The 17171-nt window shown below is 48.9% G+C and overlaps 1 protein-coding gene across 1 annotated transcript in view; it reads right to left on the reverse strand.

Annotated features, from left to right (window-relative positions):
* Positions 1-3236: 3236 nt before the first annotated feature.
* LOC137319800 (membrane-spanning 4-domains subfamily A member 4A-like) overlaps positions 3237-17171 on the reverse strand; it is a 37552-nt gene continuing 23617 nt past the window's right edge. The window contains exons 4-6 of the mRNA XM_067981733.1: positions 16497-16625; positions 9388-9513; positions 3237-4276 (exon numbers count right to left, since the gene is read on the reverse strand). Of these exons, the coding sequence (XP_067837834.1) occupies positions 4250-4276; positions 9388-9513; positions 16497-16625 (282 nt within the window). The 3' untranslated portion in view covers positions 3237-4249. The remainder of the gene's footprint in view (positions 4277-9387; positions 9514-16496; positions 16626-17171) is intronic.

Below are 17171 nucleotides of genomic sequence, written 5' to 3' on the forward strand. Positions count from 1 at the left end.
GCGCCGCACTGTCGGAGGGTCGGTACTGAGGGAGCGCTGCACTGTCGGAGGGTCGGTACTGAGGGAGCGCCGCACTGTCGGAGGGTCGGTACTGAGGGAGCGCCGCACTGTCGGAGGGTCAGTACTGAGGGAGCGCCGCACTGTCGGAGGGTCAGTACTGAGGGAGCGCCGCACTGTCGGAGGGTCAGTACTGAGGGAGCCCCGCACTGTCGGAGGGTCAGTACTGAGGGAGGGCCGCACTGTCAGAGGGTTGGTACTGAGGGAGCCCCGCACTGTCGGAGGGTCAGTACTGAGGGAGGGCCGCACTGTCGGAGGGTCAGTACTGAGGGAGCGCCGCACTGTCGGAGGGTCGGTACTGAGGGAGGGCCGCACTGTCGGAGGGTCAGTACTGAGGGAGAGCCGCACTGTCGGAGGGTCAGTACCGAGGGAGGGCCGCACTGTCGGAGGGTCGGTACTGAGGGAGGGCCGCACTGTCGGAGGGTCGGTACTGAGGGAGCGCCGCACTGTCAGAGGGTTGGTACTGAGGGAGCCCCGCACTGTCGGAGGGTCGGTACTGAGGGAGGGCCGCACTGTCGGAGGGTCAGTACTGAGGGAGCGCCGCACTGTCGGAGGGTCGGTACTGAGGGAGGGCCGCACTGTCGGAGGGTCAGTACTGAGGGAGAGCCGCACTGTCGGAGGGTCAGTACCGAGGGAGGGCCGCACTGTCAGAGGGTCAGTACTGAGGGAGCGCCGCACTGTCGGAGGGTCAGTACTGAGGGAGGGCCGCACTGTCGGAGGGTCAGTACTGAGGGAGCGCCGCACTGTCGGAGGGTCGGTACTGAGGGAGGGCCGCACTGTCGGAGAGTCAGTACTGAGGGAGGGCCGCACTGTCGGAGGGTCAGTACTGAGGGAGCGCCGCACTGTCGGAGGGTCAGTACTGAGGGAGCGCCGCACTGTCGGAGGGTCAGTACTGGTGGAGCGCCGCACTGTCGGAGGGTCATTACTGAGGGAGGGCCGCACTGTCGGAGGGTCAGTACTGAGGGAGCGCCGCACTGTTGGAGAGTCAGTACTGAGGGAGGGCCGCACTGTCGGAGGGTCGGTACCGAGGGAGCGCCGCACTGTCGGAGGGTCAGTACTGAGGGAGCGCCGCACTGTCGGAGGGTCAGTACTGAGGGAGGGCCGCACTGTCGGAGGGTCAGTACTGAGGGAGCGCCGCACTGTCGGAGGGTCAGTACTGAGGGAGCGCCGCACTGTCGGAGGGTCAGTACTGAGGGAGTGCCGCACTGTCGGAGGGTCAGTACTGAGGGAGTGCCGCACTGTCGGAGGGTCAGTACTGAGGGAGTGCCGCACTGTCGGAGGGTCAGTACTGAGGGAGGGCCACACTTGAATGATCTATGTACCTGAATCCCTAAGTCCCTTTGGACATCCACTGTTTTTAACTTTAACATTGGTCCCTTCGAGGATGAGACTGGGGAAATAATAATGGAAAACAAGGAAATGGCAGAGGAATTGAACAGATATTTTGTATCTGTCTTCACAGTAGAAGACACTAATAATATACCAATAATAGTAGAAAATCAAGGGGCAAAGGGGAGGGAGGAACTAAAAACAATCACTATCACTAGAGAAAAAGTACTGGGTAAACTAATGGGTCCAAAGGCTGACAAGTCCCCTGGACCTGATGACTTGCATCCGAGGGTCGTATAGGAAGTGGCTACAGAGATAGTGGATGCATTGGTTGTAATCTTCCAGAATTCACTCGATTCTGGAAAGGTCCCAGCGGATTGGAAAACTGCAAACGTAACACCCCTATTCAAGAAGGGAGTGAGACAGAAAGCAGGTAACTATCGACCAGTTAGCCTAACATCTGTCATTGGGAAAATGCGAGAATCCATTATTAAGGAAGTAGTAGCAGGACATTTGGAGACTCATAATACAATCAAGGAGAGTCAACATGGTTTTATGAAGGGAAATCGTGTCTGACAAATTTATTCAAGCTCTTTGAGGAAGTAACGGGCAGGGTGGATAAAGGGGAACCAATGGATGCAGTATATCTGGATTTCCAAAAGGCATTCGATAAGATGCCACATAAAAGGTTACTGCACAAGATAAGAGCCCATGGTGGTGGGGGTAATGTACTGGCCTGGATAGAGGATTGACTAACTAACAGAAAACAAAGAGTCGGGATAAAAGGGTCATTTTCAGGGGATGTCAATCTGTAACTAGTGGGGTGCCGCAGGGCTCAGTGCTGGGACCTCAACTATTTACAATATATATCAATGACCTGGATGAAGGAACAGAGTGTTTTGTGGCCAAATTTGCTGATGATACAAAGATAGGTGGAAAAGCAAGTTGTGATGAGGACACAAAGTGTCTGCAAAGGGATATTGACAGGTTCAGGGAATGGGCAAAAATTCAGCAGATGGAAAATAATGTGGGAAAATGTGAAGTCGTCCACTTTGGGAGGAAAAATAAAAAAACAAAATATTATTTGAATGGAGAAATATTACAAAATGCTGCGGTACAGAGGGATCTGGGTGTCCTCGTACATGAAACACAAAAAGTCAACGTACAGGTGCAGCAGGTAATCCGGAAGGCAAACAGAATATTGGCCTTTATTTCTCGGGGATGGAGTATAAAAGCAGGGAAGTCATGCTCCAACTGTACAGGGTGCTGGTGAGACCACACCTGGAGTACTGTGCACAGTTCTGGTCTCCGTATACCTTGGTTAGACCACACCTGGAGTACTGCATACAGTTCTGGTCTCCATATACCTTGGTTAGACCACACTTGGAGCACTCTGCACAGTTCTGGTCTCCATATACCTTGGTTAGACCACACTCGGAGCACTGGGCACAGTTCTGGTCTCCATATACCTTGGTTAGACCACACTTGGAGCACTCTGCACAGTTCTGGTCTCCATATACCTTGGTTAGACCACACTTGGAGCACTGTGCACAGTTCCGGTCTCCATATACCTTGGTTAGACCACACTCGGAGCACTGTGCACAGTTCTGGTCTCCATATACCTTGGTTAGACCACACTTGGAGCACTGTGCACAGTTCTGGTCTCCATATACCTTGGTTAGACCACACTTGGAGCACTGTGCACAGTTCTGGTCTCCATATACCTTGGTTAGACCACACTCGGAGCACTGTGTACAGTTCTGGTCTCCATATACCTTGGTTAGACCACACTTGGAGCACTCTGCACAGTTCTGGTCTCCATATACCTTGGTTAGACCACACTTGGAGCACTGTGCACAGTTCCGGTCTCCATATACCTTGGTTAGACCTCACTCGGAGCACTGTGCACAGTTCCGGTCTCCATATACCTTGGTTAGACCACACTCGGAGCACTGTGTACAGTTCTGGTCTCCATATACCTTGGTTAGACCACACTTGGAGCACTCTGCACAGTTCTGGTCTCCATATACCTTGGGTTAGACCACACTCGGAGCACTGTGCACAGTTCCGGTCTCCATATACCTTGGTTAGACCACACTTGGAGCACTGTGCACAGTTCCGGTCTCCATATACCTTGGTTAGACCACACTTGGAGCACTGTGCACAGTTCTGGTCTCCATAACATAAAAAGGATATTGAGGCACTGGAGAAGGTGCAAAAAAGATTTACAAGGATGATCCCAGAAACTTCTTTCCCCAGAGAGTGGTGAGAATATGGAACTCGCTCCCACAAGGAGTGGTCGAGGGGAATAGTGGAGATGGATTTAAGGGGAAGCTGGATAAACACATGAGGGGGAAAGGAATAGAAGGATATGCTGATAGGGTGAGATGGAGGAGGGAGGGAGGAGGCTCGTGGGGAGCGTAAACACTGGGATAGACCCGTTGGGCCGAATGGCCTGTTTTTATGCTGTAAATTCTATGTAATTGTTTTTTTTCACTAATGATCTGCTGTTTGTGGGATCTTGCTGTGCGCAAATCGGCTGCTGCGTTTCCCACATTGCAAGAGCGGCTAAACTTTAAAAACTGTCCCCGATTGTCGGTGATGCTGTTTGGGACGTCCTGAGGTGGTGAAAGGGGCTGGAGAAAGGGGGAGGTCTCCGGATACAATACGACGATTGTCGACGAGACTGAATCGAAATATTGGAACATGCTGACTGTGAACTGCAGGTTTATCCAAGCAGACAGCTGGTGTCCGAGACCGTGCAGGGACGGGGAGCGGGTTCAACAAGTTCGGGGATGTCCCCGGCTCTCGTAAACCATGTTCCGAGCGGCTGGAGACAAGAATTGAGAGACCTCTGCCCGTGTCAGGGTTCATGGAGAGCAGCATCGCCCTGGAAAGACAGGGAAAGAGGCAGAATTACACTGCTGTCCGTAAAACTTACAGTACGGCAGATAGATGAGCAGGGCGGAGAGAATGTGGAACAAAGAGGAGCCAGGACTGAGGGGGGGAATTAATGGGTCAGAATTTAACACAAGAGGGTGACACGGTGTTTATAACAGACCGATTTATAATAGACCCACACACGGTGTTTATAATAGACCCACACACTGTGTTTATAATAGACCCACACACTGTGTTTATAATAGACCCACACACGGTGTTTATAATAGACCCACACACTGTGTTTATAATAGACCCACACACTGTGTTTATAATAGACCCACACACTGTGTTTATAATAGACCCACACACGGTGTTTATAATAGACCCACACACGGTGTTTATAATAGACCCACACACTGTGTTTATAATAGACCCACACACTGTGTTTATAATAGACCCACACACTGTGTATATAATAGACCCACACACTGTGTTTATAATAGACCCACACACTGTGTTTATAATAGACCCACACACTGTGTATATAATAGACCCACACACTGTGTTTATAATAGACCCACACACTGTGTTTATAATAGACCCACACACGGTGTTTATAATAGACCCACACACTGTGTTTATAATAGACCCACACACGGTGTTTATAATAGACCCACACACTGTGTTTATAATAGACCCACACACGGTGTTTATAATAGACCCACACACGGTGTTTATAATAGACCCACACACTGTGTTTATAATAGACCCACACACTGTGTTTATAATAGACCCACACACGGTGTTTATAATAGACCCACACACTGTGTTTATAATAGACCCACACACTGTGTTTATAATAGACCCACACACTGTGTTTATAATAGACCCACACACTGTGTTTATAATAGACCCACACACGGTGTTTATAATAGACCCACACACGGTGTTTATAATAGACCCACACACTGTGTTTATAATAGACCCACACACTGTGTTTATAATAGACCCACACACTGTGTTTATAATAGACCCACACACTGTGTTTATAATAGACCCACACACTGTGTTTATAATAGACCCACACACGGTGTTTATAATAGACCCACACACTGTGTTTATAATAGACCCACACACTGTGTTTATAATAGACCCACACACTGTGTTTATAATAGACCCACACACTGTGTTTATAATAGACCCACACACGGTGTTTATAATAGACCCACACACTGTGTTTATAATAGACCCACACACTGTGTTTATAATAGACCCACACACTGTGTTTATAATAGACCCACACACTGTGTTTATAATAGACCCACACACTGTGTTTATAATAGACCCACACACTGTGTTTATAATAGACCCACACACGGTGTTTATAATAGACCCACACACTGTGTTTATAATAGACCCACACACGGTGTTTATAATAGACCCACACACTGTGTTTATAATAGACCCACACACGGTGTTTATAATAGACCCACACACGGTGTTTATAATAGACCCACACACTGTGTTTATAATAGACCCACACACTGTGTTTATAATAGACCCACACACTGTGTTTATAATAGACCCACACACTGTGTTTATAATAGACCCACACACTGTGTTTATAATAGACCCACACACTGTGTTTATAATAGACCCACACACGGTGTTTATAATAGACCCACACACTGTGTTTATAATAGACCCACACACTGTGTTTATAATAGACCCACACACGGTGTTTATAATAGACCCACACACTGTGTTTATAATAGACCCACACACGGTGTTTATAATAGACCCACACACTGTGTTTATAATAGACCCACACACTGTGTTTATAATAGACCCACACACTGTGTTTATAATAGACCCACACACTGTGTTTATAATAGACCCACACACTGTGTTTATAATAGACCCACACACTGTGTTTATAATAGACCCACACACTGTGTTTATAATAGACCCACACACGGTGTTTATAATAGACCCACACACTGTGTTTATAATAGACCCACACACTGTGTTTATAATAGACCCACACACTGTGTTTATAATAGACCCACACACTGTGTTTATAATAGACCCACACACTGTGTTTATAATAGACCCACACACTGTGTTTATAATAGACCCACACACGGTGTTTATAATAGACCCACACACTGTGTTTATAATAGACCCACACACTGTGTTTATAATAGACCCACACACTGTGTTTATAATAGACCCACACACTGTGTTTATAATAGACCCACACACTGTGTTTATAATAGACCCACACACGGTGTTTATAATAGACCCACACACTGTGTTTATAATAGACCCACACACGGTGTTTATAATAGACCCACACACTGTGTTTATAATAGACCCACACACGGTGTTTATAATAGACCCACACACTGTGTTTATAATAGACCCACACACTGTGTTTATAATAGACCCACACACTGTGTATATAATAGACCCACACACGGTGTTTATAATAGACCCACACACTGTGTTTATAATAGACCCACACACTGTGTTTATAATAGACCCACACACTGTGTTTATAATAGACCCACACACTGTGTTTATAATAGACCCACACACTGTGTTTATAATAGACCCACACACTGTGTTTATAATAGACCCACACACTGTGTTTATAATAGACCCACACACGGTGTTTATAATAGACCCACACACTGTGTTTATAATAGACCCACACACTGTGTTTATAATAGACCCACACACTGTGTTTATAATAGACCCACACACTGTGTTTATAATAGACCCACACACTGTGTTTATAATAGACCCACACACTGTGTTTATAATAGACCCACACACGGTGTTTATAATAGACCCACACACTGTGTTTATAATAGACCCACACACTGTGTTTATAATAGACCCACACACTGTGTTTATAATAGACCCACACACTGTGTTTATAATAGACCCACACACTGTGTTTATAATAGACCCACACACGGTGTTTATAATAGACCCACACACTGTGTTTATAATAGACCCACACACGGTGTTTATAATAGACCCACACACTGTGTTTATAATAGACCCACACACGGTGTTTATAATAGACCCACACACTGTGTTTATAATAGACCCACACACTGTGTTTATAATAGACCCACACACTGTGTTTATAATAGACCCACACACTGTGTTTATAATAGACCCACACACTGTGTTTATAATAGACCCACACACGGTGTTTATAATAGACCCACACACTGTGTTTATAATAGACCCACACACTGTGTTTATAATAGACCCACACACTGTGTTTATAATAGACCCACACACTGTGTTTATAATAGACCCACACACTGTGTTTATAATAGACCCACACACTGTGTTTATAATAGACCCACACACTGTGTTTATAATAGACCCACACACTGTGTTTATAATAGACCCACACACTGTGTTTATAATAGACCCACACACTGTGTATATAATAGACCCACACACGGTGTTTATAATAGACCCACACACGGTGTTTATAATAGACCCACACACTGTGTTTATAATAGACCCACACACTGTGTTTATAATAGACCCACACACTGTGTTTATAATAGACCCACACACGGTGTTTATAATAGACCCACACACTGTGTTTATAATAGACCCACACACTGTGTTTATAATAGACCCACACACGGTGTTTATAATAGACCCACACACTGTGTTTATAATAGACCCACACACTGTGTATATAATAGACCCACACACGGTGTTTATAATAGACCCACACACTGTGTTTATAATAGACCCACACACTGTGTTTATAATAGACCCACACACTGTGTTTATAATAGACCCACACATTGTGTTTATAATAGACCCACACACTGTGTATATAATAGACCCACACACTGTGTTTATAATAGACCCACACACGGTGTTTATAATAGACCCACACACGGTGTTTATAATAGACCCACACACGGTGTTTATAATAGACCCACACACGGTGTTTATAATAGACCCACACACTGTGTTTATAATAGACCCACACACGGTGTTTATAATAGACCCACACACGGTGTTTATAATAGACCCACACACTGTGTTTATAATAGACCCACACACTGTGTTTATAATAGACCCACACACTGTGTTTATAATAGACCCACACACTGTGTTTATAATAGACCCACACACGGTGTTTATAATAGACCCACACACGGTGTTTATAATAGACCCACATACGGTGTTTATAATAGACCCACACACTGTGTTTATAATAGACCCACACACTGTGTTTATAATAGACCCACACACTGTGTTTATAATAGACCCACACACTGTGTTTATAATAGACCCACACACGGTGTTTATAATAGACCCACACACTGTGTTTATAATAGACCCACACACGGTGTTTATAATAGACCCACACACTGTGTTTATAATAGACCCACACATTGTGTTTATAATAGACCCACACACTGTGTTTATAATAGACCCACACACTGTGTTTATAATAGACCCACACACGGTGTTTATAATAGACCCACACACTGTGTTTATAATAGACCCACACACTGTGTTTATAATAGACCCACACACGGTGTTTATAATAGACCCACACACTGTGTTTATAATAGACCCACACACTGTGTTTATAATAGACCCACACACTGTGTTTATAATAGACCCACACACTGTGTATATAATAGACCCACACACTGTGTTTATAATAGACCCACACACGGTGTTTATAATAGACCCACACACTGTGTTTATAATAGACCCACACACTGTGTTTATAATAGACCCACACACTGTGTTTATAATAGACCCACACACGGTGTTTATAATAGACCCACACACTGTGTTTATAATAGACCCACACACTGTGTTTATAATAGACCCACACACTGTGTTTATAATAGACCCACACACTGTGTTTATAATAGACCCACACACGGTGTTTATAATAGACCCACACACTGTGTTTATAATAGACCCACACACTGTGTTTATAATAGACCCACACACTGTGTTTATAATAGACCCACACACGGTGTTTATAATAGACCCACACACTGTGTTTATAATAGACCCACACACGGTTTTCTCTCCTGTTCTTACCTGATTGGTGTTTGATCCACAACACTGTAATCCGAAGCAGATGTACGTGGACGATGTGATCGCTATTGCCAGCTGGAGCACACTCGTGGTTATCAGCAATACCACGATGGCAGTGGTGGAATTCATCTGGGAGAAACACGGTCAGATTGTCTGTTAAACCGGCCTGTTTATCGTAAACTCCAACATCACCCCAGCTCCTCTTGTGTTCATTCTCAGTGAGTGAAACACCGTCTCTCTCTGTGAAGGATCACATCCCGAGATTCCAGGAGCACACAGATTGGTTTAAATCATGTCCCCCCCATCCTAAACCCCATTCCCCCATCCTAAACCCCATTCCCCCGTCCTAAACCCCATTCCCCCCGACCTGAACCCCATTCCCCCCATCCTAAACCTCACTCCCCCGTCCTAAACCCCATTCCCCCGTCCTAAACCCCATTCCCCCCATCCTAAACCCCATTCCCCCGTCCTAAACCCCATTACCCCCATTCTAAACCCCATTTCCCCCATCCTAAACCCCATTCCCCCCGTCCTAAACCCCATTCCCCCCATCCTAAACCCCATTCCCCCGTCCTAAACCCCATTCCCCCGTCCTAAACCCCATTCCCCCCGTCCTAAACCCCACTCCCCCGTCCTAAACCCCATTCCCCCCGTCCTAAACCCCATTCCCCCCGTCCTAAACCCCATTCCCCCGTCCTAAACCCCATTCCCCCGTCCTAAACCCCACTCCCCCCGACCTAAACCCCATTCCCGCATCCTAAACCCCATTCCCCCGTCCTAAACCCCATTCCCCCGTCCTAAACCCCATTCCCCCCGTCCTAAACCCCATTCCCCCCATCCTAAACCCCACTCCCCCGTCCTAAACCCCATTCCCCCCATCCTAAACCCCATTCCCCTGTCCTAAACCCCACTCCCCCGTCCTAAACCCCATTCCCCCCATCCTAAACCCCATTCCCCCCGTCCTAAACCCCATTCCCCCCATCCTAAACCCCATTCCCCCCGTCCTAAACCCCACTCCCCCGTCCTAAACCCCATTCCCCCCATCCTAAACCCCATTCCCCCCGTCCTAAACCCCACTCCCCCGTCCTAAACCCCATTCCCCCCATCCTAAACCCCATTCCCCCATCCTAAACCCCATTCCCCCATCCTAAACCCCACTCCCCCGTCCTAAACCCCATTCCCCCATCCTAAACCCCATTCCCCCCGTCCTAAACCCCATTCCCCCCATCCTAAACCCCATTCCCCCGTCCTAAACCCCATTCCCCCATCCTAAACCCCATTCCCCCCATCCTAAACCCCATTCCCCCCATCCTAAACCCCATTCCCCCATCCTAAACCCCATTCCCCCCATCCTAAACCCCACTCCCCCCGACCTAAACCCCACTCCCCCATCCTAAACCCCATTCCCCCCATCCTAAACCCCATTCCCCCCGTCCTAAACCCCACTCCCCGTCCTAAGCCCCATTCCCCCCATCCTAAACCCCATTCCCCCATCCTAAACCCCATTCCCCCCATCCTAAACCCCACTCCCCCCGTCCTAAACCCCATTCCCCCATCCTAAACCCCATTCCCCCGTCCTAAACCCCATTCCCCCCGTCCTAAACCCCATTCCCCCCATCCTAAACCCCATTCCCCCCATCCTAAACCCCATTCCCCCGTCCTAAACCCCATTCCCCCCGTCCTAAACCCCATTCCCCCCATCCTAAACCCCATTCCCCCGTCCTAAACCCCATTCCCCCCATCCTAAACCCCACTCCCCCCGTCCTAAACCCCATTCCCCCATCCTAAACCCCATTCCCCTGTCCTAAACCCCATTCCCCCCATCCTAAACCCCATTCCCCCCATCCTAAACCCCATTCCCCCCATCCTAAACCCCATTCCCCCCATCCTAAACCCCATTCCCCCCGTCCTAAACCCCACTCCCCCATCCTAAACCCCATTCCCCCCGTCCTAAACCCCACTCCCCCCGTCCTAAACCCCATTCCCCCCGTCCTAAACCCCACTCCCCCCGTCCTAAACCCTATTCCCCCATCCTAAACCCTATTCCCCCATCCTAAACCCCATTCCCCCCATCCTAAACCCCATTCCCCCCGTCCTGAACCCCATTCCCCCCGTCCTGAACCCCATTCCCCCCATCCTAAACCCCATTCCCCCGTCCTAAACCCCACTCCCCCATCCTAAACCCCATTCCCCCCGTCCTAAACCCCATTCCCCCCATCCTAAACCCCATTCCCCCATCCTAAACCCCATTCCCCCATCCTAAACCCCATTCCCCCCGTCCTAAACCCCATTCCCCCCATCCTAAACCCCATTCCCCCCATCCTGAACCCCATTCCCCCCGTCCTAAACCCCATTCCCCCCATCCTAAACCCCATTCCCCCATCCTAAACCCCATTCCCCCCATCCTGAACCCCATTCCCCCCATCCTGAACCCCATTCCCCCCATCCTAAACCCCATTCCCCCGTCCTAAACCCCACTCCCCCCGACCTAAACCCCACTCCCCCCGTCCTAAACCCCATTCCCCCCATCCTAAACCCCATTCCCCCCATCCTGAACCCCATTCCCCCCGTCCTAAACCCCATTCCCCCCATCCTAAACCCCATTCCCCCATCCTAAACCCCATTCCCCCCATCCTGAACCCCATTCCCCCCATCCTGAACCCCATTCCCCCCATCCTAAACCCCATTCCCCCGTCCTAAACCCCACTCCCCCCGACCTAAACCCCACTCCCCCCGACCTAAACCCCACCCATCAGATTCATCCCAATAACAACTCCCGTCTCTCCAGCCCCTTTAACGTAGTGAAACGTCCCCAGGGTCCCTCACAGGAGCGTAAATCAGATTAAAATTCCCCACCGAGCCCCATAAGGAGATAATCGGACAGGTGACCAAAAGCTCGGGCAAAGAGGGAGGTTTTAAGGAGCGTCTTAAAGGAGGAGGGAGAGAGAGGGAGAGGTTTAGGGAGGGAATTCCAGAGCTCAGGGCCCCAGGCAGCTGAAGGCACGGCCGCCAATGGTGGAGCGATGGGAATCGAGGGGGATGGACAAGAGGGCGGAATTGGAGGAGGGCAGAGATCTCGGAGGGTCAGAGGGGGTTACAGAGATAGGGAGGGAGGGGCGAGGGGCCGTGGAGGGATTTGAACAGGAGGATGGAGAATTATAGGGGCTGGAGGAGGTTACAGAGATAGGGAGGGGGGCGAGGGGCCATGGAGGGATTTGAACAGGAGGATGAGAATTGTAGGGGCTGGAGGAGGTTACAGAGATAGGGAGGGAGGGGGGCGAGGACCATGGAGGGATTTGAACAGGAGGATGGAGAATTGTAGGGGCTGGAGGAGGTTACAGAGATAGGGAGGGAGGGGGGCGAGGGGCCATGGAGGGATTTGAACAGGAGGATGAGAATTGTAGGGGCTGGAGGAGGTTACAGAGGGAGGGAGGGGGGGCGAGGGCCATGGAGGGATTTGAACAGGAGGATGAGAATTGTCGGGGCTGGAGGAGGTTACAGAGATAGGGAGGGAGGGGGAGAGGGGCCATGGAGGGATTTGAACAGGAGGATGGAGAATTGTCGGGGGCTGGAGGAGGTTACAGAGATAGGGAGGGAGGGGGGCGAGGGGCCATGGAGGGATTTGAACAGGAGGATGAGAATTGTCGGGGCTGGAGGAGGTTACAGAGATAGGGAGGGAGGGGGCGAGGGGCCATGGAGGGATTTGAACAGGAGGATGAGAATTGTAGGGGCTGGAGGAGGTTACAGAGATAGGGAGGGAGGGCGAGGGGCCATGGAGGGATTTGAACAGGAGGATGAGAATTTTAAAATCGAGGCGTTCTCAGACGGGAGCCAGTGTTGGTCAGCGAGCACAGGGGGTGAGGGGAGATCGGGTCACTCGACTTTGACCAAACTATACCCTGGGCTGTATCTCCCCTCCTCGCATCCCCCCTGTTACGATCGGCAGGCTACGTCTCCCGAGTATTTAAACAGTCAGACGTATCGAAGTGAATCTAGAATCATAGAATCATAGAAGTTTACAACATGGAAACAGGCCCTTCGGCCCAACATGTCCATGTCGCCCAGTTTATACCACTAAGCTAGTCCCAATTGCCTGCACTTGGCCCATATCCCTCTATACCCATCTTACCCATGTAACTGTCCAAATGCTTTTTAAAAGACAAAATTGTACCCGCCTCTACTACTGCCTCTGGCAGCTCGTTCCAGACACTCACCACCCTTTGAGTGAAAAAATTGCCCCTCTGGACCCTTTTGTGTCTCTCCCCTCTCACCTTAAATCTATGCCCCCTCGTTATAGACTCCCCTACCTTTGGGAAAAGATTTTGACTATCTACCTTATCTATGCCCCTCATTATTTTATAGACTTCTATAAGATCACCCCTTAACCTCCTACTCTCCAGGGAATAAAGTCCCAGTCTGTCTAACCTCTCCCTGTAAGTCAAACCATCAAGTCCCGGTAGCATCCTAGTAAATCTTTTCTGCACTCTTTCTAGTTTAACAATATCCTTTCTATAATAGGGTGACCAGAACTGTACACAGTACTCCAAGTGTGGCCTTACTAATGTCTTGTACAACTTCAACAAGACATCCCAACTCCTGTATTCAATGTTCTGACCAATGAAACCAAGCATGCCGAATGCCTTCTTCACCACCCTATCCACCTGTGACTCCACTTTCAAGGAGCTATGAACCTGTACTCCTAGATCTCTTTGTTCTATAACTCTCCCCAACGCCCTACCATTAACGGAGTAGGTCCTGGCCCGATTCGATCTACCAAAATGCATCACCTCACATTTATCTAAATTAAACTCCATCTGCCATTCATCGGCCCACTGGCCCAATTTATCAAGATCCCGTTGCAATCCTAGATAACCTTCTTCACTGTCCACAATGCCACCAATCTTGGTGTCATCTGCAAACTTACTAACCATGCCTCCTAAATTCTCATCCAAATCATTAATATAAATAACAAATAACAGCGGACCCAGCACCGATCCCTGAGGCACACCGCTGGTCACAGGCCTCCAGTTTGAAAAACAACCCTCCACAACCACCCTCTGTCTTCTGTCGTCAAGCCAATTTTGTATCCAATTGGCTACCTCACCTTGGATCCCATGAGATTTAACCTTATCTAACAACCTACCATGCGGTACCTTGTCAAAGGCTTTGCTGAAGTCCATGTAGACCACGTCTACTGCACAGCCCTCATCTATCTTCTTGGTTACCCCTTCAAAAAACTCAATCAAATTCGTGAGACATGATTTTCCTCTCACAAAACCATGCTGACTGTTCCTAATCAGTCCCTGCCTCTCCAAATGCCTGTAGATCCTGTCCCTCAGAATACCCTCTAACAACTTACCCACTACAGATGTCAGGCTCACTGGTCTGTAGTTCCCAGGCTTTTCCCTGCCGCCCTTCTTAAACAAAGGCACAACATTTGCTACCCTCCAATCTTCAGGCACCTCACCTGTAGCGGTGGATGATTCAAATATCTCTGCTAGGGGACCCGCAATTTCCTCCCTAACCTCCCATAACGTCCTGGGATACATTTCATCAGGTCCCGGAGATTTATCTACCTTGATGCGCGTTAAGACTTCCAGCACCTCCCTCTCTGTAATATGTACACTCCTCAAGACATCACTATTTATTTCCCCAAGTTCCCTAACATCCATGCCTTTCTCAACCGTAAATACCAATGTGAAATATTCATTCAGGATCTCACCCATCTCTTGTGGTTCCGCACATAGATGACCTTGTTGATCCTTCAGAGGCCCTACTCTCTCCCTAGTTACTCTTTTGCCCTTTATGTATTTGTAGAAGCTCTTTGGATTCACCTTTGCCTGATCTGCCAAAGCAATCTCATGTCCCCTTTTTGCCCTCCTGATTTCTCTCTTAACTCTACTCCGGCAATCTCTATACTCTTCAAGGGATCCACTTGATCCCAGCTGCCTATGCATGTCATATGCCTCCTTCTTCTTTTTGACTAGTGCCTCAATCTCCCGAGTCATCCAAGGTTCCCTACTTCTACCAGCCTTGCCCTTCACTTTATAAGGAATGTGCTTACCCTGAACCCTGGTTAACACACTTTTGAAAGCCTCCCACTTACCAGACGTCCCTTTGCCTGCCAACAGACTCTCCCAATCAACTTCTGAAAGTTCCTGTCTAATACCATCAAAATTGGCCTTTCCCCAATTTAGAATTTTAACTTTTGGGCCAGACCTATCCTTCTCCATAGCTATCTTAAAACTAATGGAATTATGATCACTGGTCCCAAAGTGATCCCTCACTAACACTTCTGTCACCTGCCCTTCCTTATTTCCCAAGAGGAGGTCAAGTTTTGCCCCCTCTCTAGTCGGGCCATCCACATACTGAATGAGAAATTCCTCCTGAATACACTCAACAAATTTCTCTCCATCCAAGCCCCTAATGCTATGGCTGTCCCAGTCAATGTTGGGAAAGTTAAAGTCCCCTACTATTACCACCCTGCAGAAGAAGTGGTGTCAGACGGTCAGACGGGGGGGCTGAGGTCAGAGGCCGGTGTCCAGACATTAATCTGTCACAGTCTGTGGGGGAGTGACGGAGTGTGGGGTCAGATGGTGAGGAGACCGTGTGGAACGAGAGAGACTGAGTCGAGGTGGATGTGATAAACCCGGTAAAAGACTCAGCCCCTCTGGGACTTTGACCTTGTCTGACCAAGTCGGGTGTGAGCAGGCAAACCGATACGCTCTGGGCATTCCCGATGAGCCCGTTGCGCGTGAGTTTTTCTGGGTACCGCTCTCGTGGGAACTGCGTGTAAGGAGTTGTGTGAAATCACTGACTTGATAAATGAAAAGTATTAACCATACCTCTCGGTGTTCCCTGGATGGTTTTCGGGGTCTGAGTGAATGACCTCCCTGTAATATAAGCTACACCCCCATCCCTACAATCCAGGGGGTCCCTCCAGTCAGGAAGTGGCTGATATTGGCAGACAGGAGAGTCAATCACCAGTCTGTCTCCTCTTTGAATGCAGTCGTAAAGTCCACACCCTGAGGATGAATTAGTAACACACCCAAAACATTCCCCGCAGACGTCCCCGCCACATTGGCTCATTGTCACAGCAATATTAAACTCACACAATCCAGTAAACCTTTGCAATCCTTTGTCGTTCTGCCCGCGATTAAATAAAACTTGAAGCCGTAGTTCAGGACGCTGACTGCAGCGAAGATAACGTTGATAATGTTCATCACCAGCGTGAAGGACATCTGTCAACACGAATCATTTCACAATTATTAACAGAGGATTGCCCTCACCACCCTCCCCAAATCATCAGGTGCAGCACCATCTCAGGACGTCCCAAAGCTTCACGGCCAAAGAAGGCATTTGAGAAGAGCACTCACTGTTGTAATGTGGGAGACGCAGCAGCCGATTTGCGCACAGCAAGATCCCACAAACAGCCGATGTGATAAATGACCCAGATGTCGGTCGAGGGATAAATATCGGGGCCCAGGACCCCGGGGAGAACTCCCCCCTGCTCTTCTTCCAATAGTGGGCCGTGGGATCTTTTACACCCACCCGAGAGGGGCAGACGGGGCCCTCGGTTTAACGTCTCATCCCGAAAGACGGCCCCTCCGACAGTGCGGCCCTCCCTCGGTACTGACCCTCCGACAGTGCGGCGCTCCCTCAGTACTGACCCTCCGACAGTGCGGCGCTCCCTCAGTACCGACCCTCCGACAGTGCGGCCCTCCCTCAGTACTGACCCTCCGACAGTGCGGCCCTCCCTCAGTACCGACCCTCCGACAGTGCGGCCC

This window comes from Heptranchias perlo, unplaced genomic scaffold (genome assembly GCF_035084215.1).
Source record: "Heptranchias perlo isolate sHepPer1 unplaced genomic scaffold, sHepPer1.hap1 HAP1_SCAFFOLD_896, whole genome shotgun sequence".
NCBI lineage: Eukaryota > Metazoa > Chordata > Chondrichthyes > Hexanchiformes > Hexanchidae > Heptranchias > Heptranchias perlo.